Source organism: Phyllostomus discolor, chromosome 6, assembly GCF_004126475.2.
Source record: "Phyllostomus discolor isolate MPI-MPIP mPhyDis1 chromosome 6, mPhyDis1.pri.v3, whole genome shotgun sequence".
Taxonomy (NCBI): domain Eukaryota; kingdom Metazoa; phylum Chordata; class Mammalia; order Chiroptera; family Phyllostomidae; genus Phyllostomus; species Phyllostomus discolor.
This window is the reverse complement of record NC_040908.2, coordinates 12,318,540-12,335,411: the sequence shown is the minus strand read 5'-3', so window position 1 is coordinate 12,335,411 and position 16,872 is coordinate 12,318,540. Positions and strand designations below refer to the sequence as shown.

Genomic DNA, 16,872 nt, shown 5'->3' with positions numbered 1-16,872 from the left:
AGAGATCCAGGAGTCTAGTAAGGTTTTCCAAAGAAGTAACATTTGCTTGAACAATGAGTGGGACTTTGCATTTCTTCCTTAAATGTTGTTTCTCATTCCTCCCTACGTTGTCCCAAAAATCGCGTGAAGGTATGATTCTAACAAGTGGAGCTGGAAGATAGGTGTGGGGACAAAAGCCCGAGCAAAGGTGTCCGGAGTGGGCCCTGAGGATGTCCTTCCCCGTGCTCCCAGGTGACCAGGTGGGAGACTCCAGGCCACCAGCATTGCTGCAGGGGGGCTGGCTGTGCCGTCCAGAAAGATGCGGACCAGCCGTACTGCGAGCGCCCGGGCCTGAAATTCCCCACTGGCCGCGGCAGGGGGTGGCTCCGAGTCTCCCAGGAGTGTAACGGGGTCTAAAGAAACGTAGCGATGCACTGCTAGTCCATGGGCTGTGGCCGCGGGCAGACACTTTTGGGGTACGTGTAGAACAGGGGTGTGTAACTGGAACAGATCCATGGAGTGGCTTCAGTGGAATGCACAATATTTTGTATTTTTCTGAGAAAATGTTATCATATTTTAAAGAGGTCCTCGACTCTTTCCCATCCCAGACTCCACATCCCCCCTCACCCGCAAAAGTTAAGAAATTGTATTGATTCTTGGGCTCCTGGACTTCTTAGACTAGGAGAACGGGTAAGAAAAGCGGGGAGACGCTAAACCTCTTAACAGAGGGAGGAATTGCGTGTGGCTTACGGTCGGGAGTGTCACTGAAACTACAACTCCCAGAGATCGTTGCGGCAAAGCCCGAGCTTATTAGCCGGTGGGAAGGACACTCTCTTAACGTGACACACGCAGAAACCAATAGGCAGACAGTATTGCTGAGCTTTCCCGCCCATCGCTCACCTATCAGAGACGTGGAATCGAAGCTTCCGGTACCCGCTCCGGACTTCGAATCCGCAGTGGGTGAGTTGGGGCGGCTCTGGGAATATTGATTTTTCTGTGCGACAGTGAGTCCAAAGGTGTTTTGTCTCCATTGTTGCCCAGTCTGGTGGGTGTAGGAAGTCTGTGGGTGGGCGGGGTGGGAGGCGGAGAGCCGGCCCTTGGGGGGGGAGGGTGGAAGACAAACAGGTGTGCGGCCAGCGTGGGAAGAACTGTGGGGGGCCCGTGGGCGCTGTTTAGCGGATGCGGACGATCGGGAATGGGTTTAAACAAGAGTATATTCCCTGTAACTCAAGAGTGACACTTCTGAAAATATGTACGAACGAAGCTATCCAAAATGAAGAAAACGCTTTATGCATAGAGACCTTTATAACGGCGTTATTTATAATAGGATAAAGTTGGCTACAACCAGGCGTCTCAGCAGTAAGGAAAATTAGGCAGTTTCACAGTGTGAATATTAAGTGGTCTCTAAAAGTCACCTACAAAACTTTTAAATAATATGGAGAAATGCTAACATATAATGTTAAATGAAAAAAAAAATGGTGATACGGAATTGTATGGTACGATTGAAAAAGTTTAACCAAAACTGCATGGGGAAAAAGTGTTTAGAGGTATGTAATCATAATTTTCTTTGGATGGATTTTTTTTTGGTGTGGATTTACCTTTTGTATATGCTAATGTAGTTTTTCAAATACAAGCGAAAGTTTGTTTTAAAAGTCTCAGACGTAGAAAACGTGAGGCAGCTGGGCTGCGTGGGCTCAGGAGACAGGTTGTGGAGGCCAAAGCAGGTCCCCTGGAGCTTGAGAGAGAGGAAGAGAGAGAGAAGCAGGGAGAGTGGGAGAGAGAGCAAAGGTATGTGCCTTGAGGGAAGAAGAGGGGGAAGGGTGCAGGATGTGCAGAAGAAAGGTATATTAATTTTTTAAAAAATAAGTGTAAGGAACTTGAACTTATTTTAAAGTGGAAACACAATAAACTTAGAAGAACAAGTTGGAGGGGGTGTGTATCTGTTTAAACTATTGGAGTGCTCCCATTCACCCAAGCCCTTTGATTCTCACCAGGAATTGTCTTTAAAGAAGATTAAAAACAGAAGAAATAAGTGGTCTAGAGTGAGCACCAGGTGTTCTGACCACCTCTCCCCTGAACCAATAGAGTGGGCTTTTCCTAAAACACCCAAGGCTTTCGGTTATCTTATAGTCTGAAGGGTTGAGAGGCCAGCAAGTATACAGTTAGCTTTAGGCAAAAATAAATGTTTTAAAAGATACCAAGTAATTGGTGACCTCCTAAAGGTCATTTCAACCTTTGTCCTCTGGGCTCTTGGATCTTTCACAGTGAGGCTGCTGTTCACTGCTCTGCCTTTAACTTCCAAATTCATCTCTGACTGCCTAAGGAACATTGCTGCCCTATAAATATCTTAAACGATGTACATCTAATGCAAAATTGATCGCACTCTAAATAGCCTTTTTTAAAAAATTGATTTTAGAGAGAGAGAGAGAGAAACATTGATTTGTTGTTCACTTACTTATGCATTCATTGGTTGCTTCTTGTATGTGCCCTGACTGAGAATCAAACCCACAGCCTTGCTGTATCAGGACAGCAGTAACCAACCAAGCTACCCGGCCAGCGCCTACACACTCCTCTTAACCTTTGAAGCATGTGCTGCCTTCTGTATCTCTGATTAATAGTTTAACAATTTCCCAGGCAAAAACTTTGTGTTATCCTTAGTTCTTTCTTTTTCACCATACATATCCTACCTGATGTCATTATCTATTCCATCAGCCTTAGAAATGTCTCTCGAATTTGCCCCTCTTTCTCTACCGAAGTAGCTGCAAACTTGGCTCACGGTTGCGTTGTGACATTCAAACGATTTCATGGTGCCTTATTGAACTTGTCACTTTTCTTCTTAAGTCCCTCCTGCACATTGCCACATTAATGTGTACTGGCTCCTCCAAATTCCTCAGCAGGCTCTTTATGATCAGGAGATAAGGTTGGAAAGGTAAATCAGTATCAGGTAGTATAAGGCCTTAACTGCCTTGCTTAAGACATTTGAAATAACTTGTATATGTGGACTGTGGAGACCCATCAAAGGTTTTTGAGCGGAAGTACAGAATGGCCAGAACTGTGGTTTGTTTTCAGAGGTAGTTCTGTCCAACCGCACAGAGTATCCAGGCTCTGGGGGAAAGGACAGACGGGCGTCCAAGGACCTCTCATCCCGCCCATCCAAAAAGGAAGAGGTGGTCAGGACCTGGACCAGCAGTGGGGCAGAAAGCACTGGAGTGGAGTTTTGTGATTGTCATTAGGTTTTTGAGAATGGTAATGCCAAATTTCCTCTTGTTGCTGAAGATGAAAGTATTGAAATTAATTCTTCTTTAAAAACTTTAGTAACCTTGTGTTTTTTTCCTTATTCACAAATACTTAACCTGTGCTACCCCTGGCCATATTATAGCCTCAATGATGTTAGCCTCACTTGCGTGGCTTAAAACATGACCATATAAATTGCCTTTGATATAATTGGTCCATTAGGAATTTTCTCTGCCCAGGAAAATATACCGTGCATTATTATCAATTAGAGTCTTTTAAAAGTACCGACATAGATATTAGGGGACAACATAGTAATTAAGACCAGTGAGTTAGAGGTGGCAGTTTTCGTCATTGGTAATGACAGGGAACTTAGGTCTGTATTTAGCAAGCCACTGCAGAACCACTTAATCTGGCAGCATACACAGAAACATAACAGACTGTTCTTTGTAGAAAAAGACTCTTAAGAGCAGAAACAAAGCTTGCAAAGAGGTAGGTCAAGTTTGAAATGAATGTAGGCAGGGCTAATATCGACCATAATGTAAAGCTCATATATATTTGAATAGTACTGTAGCTCAGCAAAGAGGCCAGGAGAGGCAGATCTGAGAGTAATAAATGTAGATGATGATTTAAAACATAAGAGTAGGTGACATTGGAAGGAAGGGAAAGAGGGAAGAGTGATGAGAACTGAGGACTAAACTTTTCGGCTCTATCCACAATCAGATAAATTGGAAACAAGCTGAATTCCCATCTGTAGGGGAGCCATTGAATGCATTATGGTCCATGCAAACTGTGGAATACCTTGCTGCTACTAATGCTGCTGCGTAAAATATTGAGGCAGGTCTATTTTACTGACTTGGGAAGGTGCCCATGCTGTAGAATAAAGTAGTGAATAATATGAGGGTACGATCCCTATGGTAATCGGGCGTTTTTTTGAAAACCCTTCGTAATTCGGGAAGAACCTCCCTTTGTGTGAGTCTTGGTGGGAGGCACAGCCCATCCCCTATTACAGAAGCCTTTGTGGGGAAACCGGCTCCCTGTCCTGGCTGCCAGCGCGAAGGGTACCTGAACTTAGCTCAGCTGGTGGGAGGCATCCCCCCATTCTGAATCTTAAGCAATTGCCATCACGTGGAGGGGCAGGGAAGTTCGATTCTCGGCTGTTTGGAAAGAGTGGCAGCTGTGTTTTATTGCACCTGGCCTCATTTGGTTCCTGCTTGTTTTCTGAGCCTGGTTCATGAGCCTTTTCCCCCTTAAGTTCACCTGAGTGGTTTCTGCTGTTAGTAACCAGGAACTCTGACTTACACCCCATTTTTTGTCTAAAAGAGAAAACTTAGCACATATGAAATGTTATATATATATATTTTACATATACATATATTGTATATATATTTGTAGGGCTCTTTAACAGTTTCAAAGGCTCTACATCAAGCTGTGAACAGTGCTTTTATCAAGGACTTAATATTTGGAGGGCAGTGCCGGCCTGTGAACTGAGGGGTTGCTAGTTAGATTCCCCGTCAGGGCACATGTCTGGGTTTTGGGCTGGTCCCCCAGTTGGGGCCTTGACCTACTCAGCAGATCGATGTATCTCTCGCATGTGGATGTTTTTCTCCCCCTTCCTCCCTCCCCCTCTCTCTAAAAATAAGTAAATAAAATATTTTTTTAAAAAGATTCGGGCTGGGGTGGGGTGGTGGTGGTAAAGAGGAGTTGGCATGGGGTAGAAGGAAACATTTTGCTTTACTTTAGACTCCTGGTTTGTTTGAATTCCATTGCAGTGAACATGTACCTAGTAATCTAAATGTCTGGAAAAAAACTTAATGAAAAAATGAAAGTAATACTTGTATAACCTACTTTACATTTTTGTGAAGGATTGTTGCAGGGAGAAAATGCAGTGGGGAATGTGAAAATATTCTGAAAATTAAGTGCTATTTGAGTATGACAAAGTAGAGATAGCAAGAGTGACTTGAGTGTTGTTTCAGTTTGGAAGTGAAGGCTATTTTTAAGGGAGTTGAGGAAATAAGTGCTAATAAAGGCAGAGCTGTGAATATCAGTTATCAATTTGGCAGTGAAAGGAAAACAGAAATTAGATGGTGAAGAAGACTCTCAGTTTTTAATTTGAAAATTTTCTAGCTTAAAAGTTGAAAGGCCCGTAAATACTGCCATAGCCTCAGTCTGGACTCAGCAGTTGCTAACATTTGCTACATTTGTTTTAGCTCCGCATATTTATACTTTTAAAATATAGATACAGTATATATATACATAAAATTTTGTAGGCCGGTGTGTTTGTTTTCTAAGACATTTGGAAGCAAGTTGCAGGCGGTGGGACATTTTGTCCCCAAGCACTTTGTCCTGCACATTTCAGCAGTAGGGACGTGCCCATAACCACGGTTCCACGGTCACACCTACGAAAATGATGGACTCTGCAGTGTCTTTTAGTATCCATTCCACATTCTAATTTCCCCGGTTCTACAATTTTTTTTTTTGCTAGAAAATTTTATTTCCTCCATTTAAGACCCAAAGTGTCTACGTGGCATTTGCTTGTCATGGCTCAGTCGTCCCTGCAAACCCGCCACGTCCCCCTGTCCTTTCGTCCCTCACGGTGTCGGCCTGTGAACAGTGCCGGCCAGTTACCCTGTCCTACATTCTGGATTTGTCTGATTATGTTCTCAGGGTGTATGTAGCTTTTCTTCTTAATTATTTCAGATAACCTTCGTCAGAAAGGATGGAGTTGGGAAAAGGAAGGCTGCTCAGGACTGGGCTGAATGCATTGTATCAGGCAGTACACCCAGTTCACGGCCTCGTCTGGACCAATGGGAACCAGGTGGTCCTGACTGACGTACAGCTTCAGGGGGGAGAGGCCAAGTTCGGGGACTCAGAGGTCATCGGACAGTTCGAACATGTGTATGGGGTGTCCTGGGCCCCACTCGGTGCGGCTGACATGCCCCCTCTGCTCGCTGTCCAGCACACGCAGCATGTCACCGTGTGGCAGCTGTGCCCCAGTACCGTGGGGACCGGCAAGTGGCTGATGTCTGAGACCTGTGAGATCAGAGAGTCACTCCCCGTCCTTCCCCAGGGCTGTGTGTGGCACCCACAGAGCGCTGTCCTGACTGTGCTGACCGCACAGGACGTCTCCGTTTTCCATGATGTCCACCGTGACAGTTCCCGAGTGAGAGCGGACAGCAGCATCCAGGGCCCTGTTCACTGTGCGTGTTGGACCCAGGACGGCCAGAGGCTGGTGGTGGCAGCGGGCAGCAGCCTGCATTCTTACATTTGGGACAGTGCTCAGAAGACTCTTCGCAGGTGCTCCTCCTGCTCGGTGCTGGACGTGGGCAGCTCTGTGCGCTCCGTCAGAGCCACCGGCGACTCCCAGGTCGCCGTGGCCACTGAGCTGCCGCTGGGTCAGCTTTGCGGCTTACATGCATCTGAAGCACTCGACGGTCCACCTCCTAGGGAAGACGCTTGTCCGACTGATGACACCGTTATCGATGACGTGTTCCCTGTGGATAAGGGGGCCGTCCCTTCTCAAACAGATTTGGACACATCAGCGTCTCCCTTTTCTCCTTCTTCGTCAGCTCCTCTGGATCTAACTCATATAGTTTTCAACAGATCGAAGTCTGAAGGTAATGCCCCAATTTGTGTAAGAAAAAAGGACTACTTGACAGGAACGGGCCTGGATTCCTCCCATTTGGTCCTGGTGACTTTTGAGAAGGAGGTCGCCCAGACCAGAAGAGTCCCCATCCCGGGCATCCTGGCTCCTGATCTAATCGCGTTTAGTATTAAAGCACAGGTTGTGGCGGTGGCTTCCAATACTTGTAATATAATTTTTATCTATTCTGTCATTTCATCGTTTATGCCAAACATCGAGCAAATTCAGTTAGAGAGTAGTGAAAGGCCAAAAGGCATATGTTTCTTGACAGATAAATTATTACTAATTTTGGTAGGAAAACAAAAATCCAATGATCCGACATTCCCTCCTCCTTCCAAGTCTGACGAGTATGTCATTCACTTGATCGTCAGAGAAGTAGTGTTGGAAGAGAAATTTCCAATAACACAGAGTGGAAACCAGAGTGGCTACTCTACTTTCAGTTCTCTGTTAAATAAGGCAGAGGGGAGACAGCTGATGGAAAGTCTTTCCCCAGATATTTGTCCCCCAAACAGAGGGCTCTTGTTAACCGCTGATAGCCGTGGTCGAGGTGGAAGGCCCGGAAGCGCCCTTATTGAAGAAATCAGAAGTCCTCCGTCCAGCGCTGGCGATGGCTCCGTAGCCCTGGGAACTCCAGACACCGGGCCTGCCAACGAGTCTGAGACCCTGCCCAGACCCAGCAACGCACCAGACCACACCAGCACCCCAGCGCCTCTGAATGCTCCTCAAAGAAAGAACCTACAGCGGGAAGAGGAAACTTACCGGCCGTCTAAGGAACTGGAAGTTCTGTCTAGGAAACTGGTTGAAGTACAGCAGTGTCTTACTGAACTCACAGCCTTCCTGCATAATGGAAAGAAATCCTCGCCAGTGTATCCACTCTCTCGGGATCTGCCTTATGTCCACATCTTTTACCAGGTAATTTCTCCTTGAGGGGCCCGCACTGTACATAAAAACTGCAGCTAGTGGTTACTGCCAGAAAAAGTAGTAGATGAGAAAGATGGTGTTCTAATTGAACTGGGCATATTATATTACAGGCAGATTGTTACTCCTTTACAGGTTGGTTGCCTGCCAACCGTAGAGATACACATACCACTGTACACTGATTTTTATCATGTGCATATGCAAAATACACAAATGGTTATGCTTGTTCTGCCAACTTATATTTAGAAAAAAATATTTTTAATTGTGCTACTTCATTGCGAAACTTTTTTCTTACATACTGCAGACCCTCTTTCATTTGTAAGACAGGTTGTATTTATTTAATTTTTTAAAAGATTTTATTTATTTACTTTTTAGGGAGAGGGGAAGGGAGTGAGAAAGAGAGGGAGAGAAACACCAGTGTGTGAGAGATATGGTTGCCTCTCACCCTCCCCGCACTGGGGACCTGGCCCACAACCCAGGCGTGTGCCCTGGCAGGGAATCCAACTGGTGACCTTTTGGTTCTCAGGCCGGCACTCAGTCTGCTGAGCCACACCAACCAGGGTTATTTAAATTTTCTTAATGCATCTGTTTATGTGTGCACATGCTAACACAGCATTGCAGAAATAGCATCATATCATTTTATCATGAGCACTTTCCTTCCTGATCGAACAGAGCTCTGCCTCTTCCTTCTTTAATTAGCTTAATGTGGACCCTCCTGTAGTGTACTTCACACTCTTACGACCTTGCACAGGCCTTCGTGTACGTAGATATTGGTTTGGACAAAAAGTCTGTTACATCTTTTCCGTAAAATAAAGCACTTTTTTCCATTTCACCAATAACTTTATTGATTTGGATATTTTGAGTATGTCACTATTCCAATAGAAGCTGCTGCTGGTTTCTGGTGGGTAGAGGCCAGGGGTGCTGCTTCTAATACATAAGAGAGCCCACAGCAAAGAATCTTTCACCAAAATGTCAGTAGTACCAAGAAACTGTACAAACCACATCTTTTTTAAAGAATGTATGTATTTATTTTTAGAGAAAGGGGAAGGAAGGGAGAAAGTGAGTGAGAGAGACATCAGTGTCTGGTTGCTTCTTGCACACTCCCAACGGGGGACCTGGCTTGAAACCCAAGCACATGTCCTGGATGGGAATTGAACCGGCGACCCTTTGGTTCACAGGCCGGCATTCAGTCCACTGAGCCACACCAGCCAGGCCATAAAGCACTTTGACACATTCGATCAGTCACTGCACCTTCTCCATACACCGCACAAATCGCTTTTTGCATTTTATTACATTTTTAGCTTTCTTGAAATAATAAAGCATAATATGCCCAAAATGTGTATTTTCTTCCATCTTCTATATTAAAATGGCTGCATGAAAATTCACCAATTTTGATGTTTTTTTAATGCATGTTGATGTGACAGCTGTCACAATCTAACAAAATTGTTTCGACTGTAGTTGAAGACAACTAAGCACTACTAAAGCCATCTTATGGAAAAAAATGTAATGGACTTTATGGCCAACCCAATATATAGGTACAAGATATATATAGGTTCAGAGGTGGTTATTGTTTTACAAAAATGGGGTCACGTGGTGCACTCTCGACTTCATGCAGAGAGTGTGCTGCTTACTCAGGTGTTCCCGTGGTGAATGGACATTCACTTTGTTTTCAGCTCTTGCCTACTCCACGTAGTGCTGCAATATTTTCTTGTATGTATCCGTTTGTATTTGCACTTTTATTTCTGTTGGGTTGGTTCCCAGAACCGAAGTACAGTTCAAATATATGTGTTTCTCCTTTTAAGGATTTGCCAGATTGCCTTTCAAAGATTTGTCCTTAACAATGTATCATCACAGGCTCATCAGCAGCCTTTTCCTCACATCCTTGTGAATCTGATAAATGTGAAGTGTTGTTTCACTGTTATTAACTTATTTATCCTTTACTATTAGTGAATTTGAGTAAATATGTCTTCATGTTTGGCGTCCAGTAAATAAATCGCCTATTGCCCATTTTTTCCTATTGGTTACCAGTTTACAAGAAGTTTTTGATATTGTAGAAATTAATATGCATGTAATAGTCTAGCTTTTCTTGCTATATTTCATTTTGTTCTTTTACATTTTTTTATTGATTTTAGAGAGCATGCAGAACTTTCCTTCCCCCTAATTACAAAGGTAATATATGCTTATTGAGGGGGAAAAATATAACCAATATAGGAATAATTAATGTTGAAAGTAAAAATTCTCCATAATCCAAACCTTAGAGAAAAATCACAGATAGAGTTAGTTGTAAGTACATCTGTATTTTTTCTTTCAAATAATAACATATCTTTTTCTTTTATACACATTTGTAAATGTGAAATTATGCATTTTTTCAGTAAAGGAAATGTGGGATTTTTTGCCTTTCTAATTCTTCAGTTCCTCAGTTTATAATGAACTGATCCAACCAAGCTGTTAGCAGTGATTGCCTCTAGAGGGTAGACTGGGGGGGCACCTTACTTTCTGCATTACAAAGTTTTGTTTGACTCTTCTACAGTGAGCATGGGTTCCTTTTGTAATGAGAAACATAAAAGAAAAAAGATAATCAAACACAAGGAAGAGTTTCCCCTGTGATTTCCGAAGCAACATTTCATAGAGTTCAAATAAGTGATGAGCCGCTTCTGGCCCTTCCGGTTTGTTCGTGACATCTTTTAAGGCGTTAGTAGTACACGTGCTCTTTGAGTTGCTCGTCCTTCACAGATGGGCGGCTTGTGTTTCATCACCGAAGTTGTGTTTCTCAGCAGTCGGAAAAGGAGCAGTGATAATTTCAAGTACAAAATAAGTCAGACACATAACTTGCTGATAAAACTCTTCAGATGCTTACCTGAAGGTATTGTTTCAAATCGTGTGTAATTAGGGAAGTTATATTTTTTTATTCTCTGTTCTATGATTATATCTTCGGACTCTTAATACATCTTAAATTAGAGCTATATTTAATATTTCCTTCCTATAGGGATATTTGAAACCATTTTTAAAGATGAGTTAATGTTTACTAAGACTTTTTAAAATTTAAAAATCATTTTTCTCTGTCCTTTTTCTAAGGTGAGCGAATTTTGACCAGTTTACTCATGCACACCCTCTGCTCCTCTGCCGCTGAGGGTGGTCCTTCGTGGCCTTTTCCCCCACTACAGGACGCGTGACGTTTCTCAGTTCCACCCAGAATAGCCACGCACCTGTCCCTCACCGTCGGACTGTGCCTCTTGGGCTGCCGTTCACCATCCTGCAGTGTTCCTAGTCATGTCCCGGGACAGCCAGCTCCAGGTGGTGAAGGCGTAGTCCTCCGGAAAAAGCAGGGGCCGTGCTCTGTTCTGCCCTTTAGTTGTGTTAAATAACACAGCAAAAAGCTCCTTATATAAAACTCGAGTCTGATTGATAGTGGTAATAGATAAGGATTTAAAACAACTATTTGCACTTTCTCTTCTTAAGAAATGTTAACTCCATTGCTTCTGCAGTTGGCTTAACAACTTTTGTTCTTGTGTTTGAAGAAACCTTACTGTGTGGGTCCCGTGGTTGAAACAAGAGACATGCTTCTCTGCAATGGCAAACTAAGGCTCAGTACCATTCAGCAGACTTTTGGCCTCTCTCTTGTCGAAATGCTGCATGGTAGGTAAAATTGAGAAATTAACCCTACCCAACAACCCCTCTTTCCACCGTCTGTTTTGTACAATAACTTCCACTGGCAATGAAAATGGCGTGCACTGCCCTGGCTGGTGTGGCTCAGTGGATTGAGTGCCAGACTGTGAATCAAAGGGTTGCTGGTTTGATTCCCATTCTGGGCACATGCCTGAGTTTCAGGTCCCCAGTAGGGGGCATGGGAGAGGCAACTGATCACAATTTCTCATGTTTCTCTCCCTCTCTCTCCTTCCCTTCCCCTCTCTCTAAAAATAAATAAATGAAATCTAAAAAATAAAAAGTTAAGACACAGCAGATTTGAGCCCTGGCCAGGTGGTTCTCTTGGTTGAAGCGCCATCCTGTACACCAAAAATGTTGCAGGATCTATCCCTCGTCAGGGCACGTACCTGGGTTGCTGATTCCATCCCTGGTCAGGGTGCGTCCAGGAGGCAACCAATTGATATTTTCCTCTCTCCCCCCCTCCCTGCCTCCCTTTCCCTTCTCTCTAAAAAATCAATAAACATATCCTCAGGTGAAGATTAAAAAAAAAGTTAAGACATGATAGACTGGAAAGAACCAGAGAAGGCCCAGGCAGGTGCTGTGCCGGTGGCCCTCGGTCACCCTGGAAGAAACCACTGGGGGTCGTTTATCTGGGCCGGTCTAGTCCAGCCCCAGTCCCTCAGCCTCCCTGGGTGTGTAGAGGTCGGAATGGGTCCGAAGAGTAGAGAAGGTTCTTCCGTAGGAGTGGCTGTTCCCAGCCTCATGTATTTTCTGGACAAACTGGTCCATGACTGGTAGGGAAGGCGGGGACACTCGCGCACGACCCCTGCACATGGGGTCGCACATGGGGACACTCGCGCACGACCCCTGCACATGCCGCGCGTGTGGACAGGAGCTCAGAGGTGCAGCACCAAGTGATAGCTGCCGAGCCTGAGTGCAAATGCGTGCAAATGCGTGCTCCCTGACTGCACGGAGTCAACACCCCCTTCCTGCCGGCCAGCCGTCAGCCCTCTGTCATACTCGCCCCTCCGTCCCCCATTCCCTGCAAAGTCACGTGGGGATCAGGTTTCGCGTTACCAGCTCCTCAGTTCTTCCCCTCACAGGGTGGTACTTGGTTTTCCTGAGCGAGGGGACAAGTGCCCTAAAGTGCCCGTGTGGTTGTTTTGCCCGGCAGGCTCCCACTGGATCCTGCTCTGTGCCGACAGCGAAGGCTTCATCCCGTTGACCTTCACGGCCGCGCAGGAGGTAATCGTGCGCGACGGCAGCTCCAGGTCAGACGTCTTCAGAGACTCTCTGTCTCAGAGCCTGGATTCTGGCCCTTGTCTCGACGTCTGTAGGGACCTTCAAGCCCAGAGTTTGGATTCCACTGGCTATTCTGACCATTTGGGCAGTACGGCCTGACCCTTGTTTGTAGAGTATTCGCTGCGCCGCTTCTCGGATGAGACCTTTGAAGACCTGTGTCCACTGTGGACTCTCCCCGGCCGGGATTTGCGCCCTGCTCTGAGGTGACGCACTCGCCCTGGCCGGCTGCCCCCTGCCCCCCAGGCTCCCTGCGGCAGGGCAGATGGCTCCCAAAGTGCTTGTTCACGTGTTCACGACCGGTTTTGTCTGAAGGCAGAGTTCCCAGAACGAGACAGTACGAGGGTGCCGTACGGATTGTGTTTTATGGTGTCTCGGAGGCTTTCTGTCTCCTGCCCGAAGCTGGGTCAGAGCTGTCTCAGAAGCAAAGCACTTAAAAGGTGCCGCGGCACTGTTGCAGACCTTTCTAGGGGCTCAGGGGAGGGTGAGGGGTGCCCGCTTCACCCCGAACCAGCAGGAGTCGCCAGAGCTCCAAGGGAGACAGACACACAACACACTGGCTTCGCCCCCAGGGCTCCCTGGGGCGGGAGCTAGTCATGATGCTGGCTGGACCTCCCGCAGTTTAAACATGGCCTTCCTGCTTCTTTAGAACATTCTGGCTGACTAAGGTCCAGATGCTCTTCAAAAGTGGCCCTGGGCAGATTGTGAGGGGCCCCTCAAGTCCCCCCACTCCAGCTCGTGCTGATGTTGCTAGTGCGCTGCCAAGCACGGGGGAGGTCTAAGGTGTGATTTTGTGTTCTTGCCACTTCTGATTTTCTCCATGAGGGTTTTGGGTTTTTTTTCCAGTTTGGGGATTATAAAAGTGTCCTGTTTTTCCCCATCAATTCTTAAATTGTCACTTTAATTTCGGTATTTTTCTTTCATTCAAGTCTTAGACACCAGCATAGAGTCTGTGAGAGAAAGTATTTCAGGCAGTTGGAAATTTCACTGAATCCGAGGTAGGTCTAAACGGTACCGGTTATTGTCACTACAGGCCGAAGGGCCAGCTTAGGATAGCGGAGAGAGCCCTGACCCCCGACCTCAGACAGGCACAGCTGCTCCCCGCCCCCCGGCACGGCTGCAAGTGTGGTTCCTTGCAGCCCGGCAAACGGCCGGTGTGCGGCCAGAGCGCACCCGCAGGTCAGTGGTTTTGGCCGTAGACGCTACATTAGTGCACAGGCATTTTTTCCATTTCCTTTAAAATTATCTGGAAAGAAATATTTTGTGCCTTTGGGGACCCCTGTCTGTTGCAGCTGATGAAGATGGAGCTGGGCTAGGGCAGAAACAAGGGCCCATTTTGTGGTTCAAGTGCATTAGAGAGCTGCTGGGATAATGGAAGTGGAGGCCGCTTGTCTGGGATCGGCTGCCCGAGAGCAGCGGCCCGGACCAGTCTGAGGCCTGGCTCCGTTTTCTGTTTTCCGGGCGGGATGAAAGCGCACTTCTCTGAAGACCAAAGAGGGGGCTGGGGACCCTGACGTAACAAGGTCAAGGCGGGTGCCTCAAGGTGTATGTCGTAATCAGCATTTCACTGGTCAGAATCCTGTGAGTATGTTCAATAAAATCACTCGTGGCTGATGCAGCTATTGTGAATGTTATTAAATATGTTATTGTTGCTCTATTACAGTTGTCCCGGTTTCCGCCCCTTTGCCCTCTGCCAGCCCACCCTGCTGTGAGTGTTTGGTGGCGTCTCCTGTGTGATTATCGCTGGTCTACAGAAATGTCCTTGCACTTCTGTGTGTGTATGTCGTCTCTGTATCTCTTCTTCCGGTGGCCGTGGCACCAGAAAGGGGTTAGCCGGAGTGGGTCTGCCTTGGGCCAGCTGGTCGGGCGTGGGTGCTTGACTTTGTGCAGGAAAGACCTCACACCAGGAGTCCGGTGATTTGGGGAGGACGCTTACTAAGGCTGGGACAGGGAAACGAAGGGAGGGAGGGCCGAGGGTGGAGGCCGCCTCGGGAGAGAGCCTGGGCAGTGCTCTGCCTTGGCTCTCTAGACACGTTACAGGGAAGACGTGGGCCATGCTGGGCTGCCGGGACTCGCTGGGGAGTCAAGGTCACAGTGACTCCTCAGCTGCCGCTGTCCATTGTTCCCTTGGGTGCAGGTCTCACTGGGACGCTTACAGCTTAGGACAGAAGAAGCAGAGGACACACCCGAGGAAAGGGCGTGCGGGCGTGCTCCAGGAAGAGCGCACCCACGTTCGTTGTATCAGCAGTCCACTGGGTACTCACGGGGGACCGCCTGTGGGGCTCCCCGGTTTTCTCTCTGTGCAGCTCGCTCCTCCGCAGCATCCTGTCCTGCAAACTGGCCGTTTTGGTCCCCAGACTCCTCCCAGGGAGCCCTCTGTGCCCCAGAGAGTCTCTCCCCTGTCACCTGGGACCTCACAAGGCCAGGGCAGTCGTGAGAGTCGCCTTGTTCGTGTCCCCTCTCTCTGATGATGACTCCTCCACTGCCTGAGGCCCAGGGTCTCGACAAGGGTTTCTCCATGGATTTTGTCCAGTTTTTCTTACTGCTTCGGTCAAGAGGCTAGGTCTGGTCTCTGCTACCCCAGCATGCCCAAAAGCAGAAGTCTTTCCACATCTTGTTCATTTATGTCTAGATGCTTTGTATTTTTTTGTTGCTACTGTTAATGATAGGTTTCAAAAATTATGTTTTATAACCGTTGCTGGCATGTTAAAATGCAGTTCATTTTCATTTTATATCAACTACCTTGCTATGCTTTTATTAATTCTAACGATTTATCTGGAGATTCTTTTGGAATGTCTGCAGGCAGTCATCACTTACAAATAACGACAACTTTGGTTTTTTTCTTTCTTATACTATTGTCTTACTGTACTGGCTAGATCCCCCGACAAAGCGCTGACTAGAAGCAGTGATAGCGGGTACCTTCCTGCGTTCCTGACTTTAAAGGGGCTGGCTCACTGTCAAGAATGATGCTTGCTGATAGATTTTTAGTAGACATCCTTTCTCAGTTTAAACATTTTTCTGTTCTATAAATACCTTTATTATTCAATGGCTATTAGACTTTTATCAAATTATTCTTTCTGTATGAAGATTATACTTTTTTCCTCCTTTAATCTGTCAATGTGGTAAATCTTGATAGATTTTTCTAATGTTAAACCTTGAATTCTTGGAATAAGCCCACTATGTTCATGGTATATTTATTTTTTAGGCATTGTTAGACTCAGTTCACTGATACTTTGTTTAGGATTCTTGCTTTTGTGTTCCTGAGTGAGATCGGCCTGTGAATTTCCTTTCTTTTTTACCGTCCTTGTCTCGTTTTGGTATCAAGCTTATTCTGGCCTGATGTAAGGAGTGGCAAAGTGTGTCTTTTTCTTTTCTCTCTCTCTCTCTTTTTTTTTTTTTTGAGTTGACTTTTTTTATTCCCTGGAAGGGTTTGCATAAGATAGGAATGATCGTTGTTTGAAAGTTTGATGGAAGTTGGTAAAAACCCTTTGGATCTGGTATTTTCTTTGTAGGAATTTTTAAAAATATTTATAATATTTGTGGGACCATGAAGGATTTCTGTGTGTTTACACCCACACACATCTATACTCCATTCTGTTATGCTTGTTTTAAAAAAAAGTTTGTTCCGATACAATCACTGTATGAGGGAACAGTTAGAGCCTAACATGAATGTCCTGTTGCTTGTGCACCGGTTTCGTCCTTAAGTGACACTCGGCAGACACAGAAGGCAGCGCCCAGCGAGCTGAGGCCATAGTCACACACAGACACCTGTGCGCATCCCAGCCACCCAGCGAGCAGCTGTGTCAGTTCACAGGGTGTGCTCTGAGCCACACCCACTCATGTCTGCTCTAAACTTTCTGCCCAGTGTCAGATAACTTCTGCCATCGGAGAGTAACCTACAAGCTGCAGCCCTTTCTTTCTATTGCTTAATCCACACTCGGTGTGGATGGGGGTGGGCGGTGGAGCGAACAGAGAGGAAACTGAGACCACGGTTTTGGTTTTAGGGACTAGACCGATGCTGACGCAGCTGACCGAACGCGCAAGAGGCAGACCAGGGGCAGGGGTGTGGTGGTGAGTTCCACTGTGGACCTGGGCTGCCGCCTGAACGACACACAGGTGGGCACCTGGTCTCGGCTCAGTGGGTCTGAAGGTCAGCG

At 46.3% G+C, this 16,872-nt stretch overlaps 1 protein-coding gene across 7 annotated transcripts; it reads left to right on the top strand.

Moving 5' to 3' along the window:
- Window positions 1-136: 136 nt before the first annotated feature.
- On the top strand, window positions 137-16,232 carry LOC114500014 (WD repeat and coiled coil containing). 7 transcript variants are annotated; one of them, XM_036027709.1, is made up of 4 exons: window positions 137-455; window positions 5,911-7,765; window positions 11,290-11,407; window positions 12,591-16,232. In XM_036027709.1, exons 2-4 carry the CDS (start codon window positions 5,930-5,932, stop codon window positions 12,815-12,817), a joined length of 2,181 nt encoding a protein of 726 aa, XP_035883602.1. In that variant the 5' UTR covers window positions 137-455; window positions 5,911-5,929; the 3' UTR covers window positions 12,818-16,232. The 7 variants fall into 7 exon arrangements, with proteins under 7 accessions (XP_035883602.1, XP_035883601.1, XP_028372383.1 ...); XM_036027708.1 differs by having other exon boundaries at window positions 137-935; XM_028516582.2 differs by having other exon boundaries at window positions 137-939.
- Window positions 16,233-16,872: the final 640 nt, after the last annotated feature.

Excerpts from the sequence above, each read along its gene's own strand:
- LOC114500014 (XM_036027709.1), top strand. The coding sequence starts at position 5,930 with ATGGAGTTGGGAAAAGGAAGGCTGCTCAGGACTGGGCTGAATGCATTG. Across the intron at positions 7,766-11,289 it reads ATGTCCACATCTTTTACCAG|AAACCTTACTGTGTGGGTCC; the intron begins GTAATTTCTCCT and ends TTGTGTTTGAAG. Across the intron at positions 11,408-12,590 it reads TCTTGTCGAAATGCTGCATG|GCTCCCACTGGATCCTGCTC; the intron begins GTAGGTAAAATT and ends TTTGCCCGGCAG.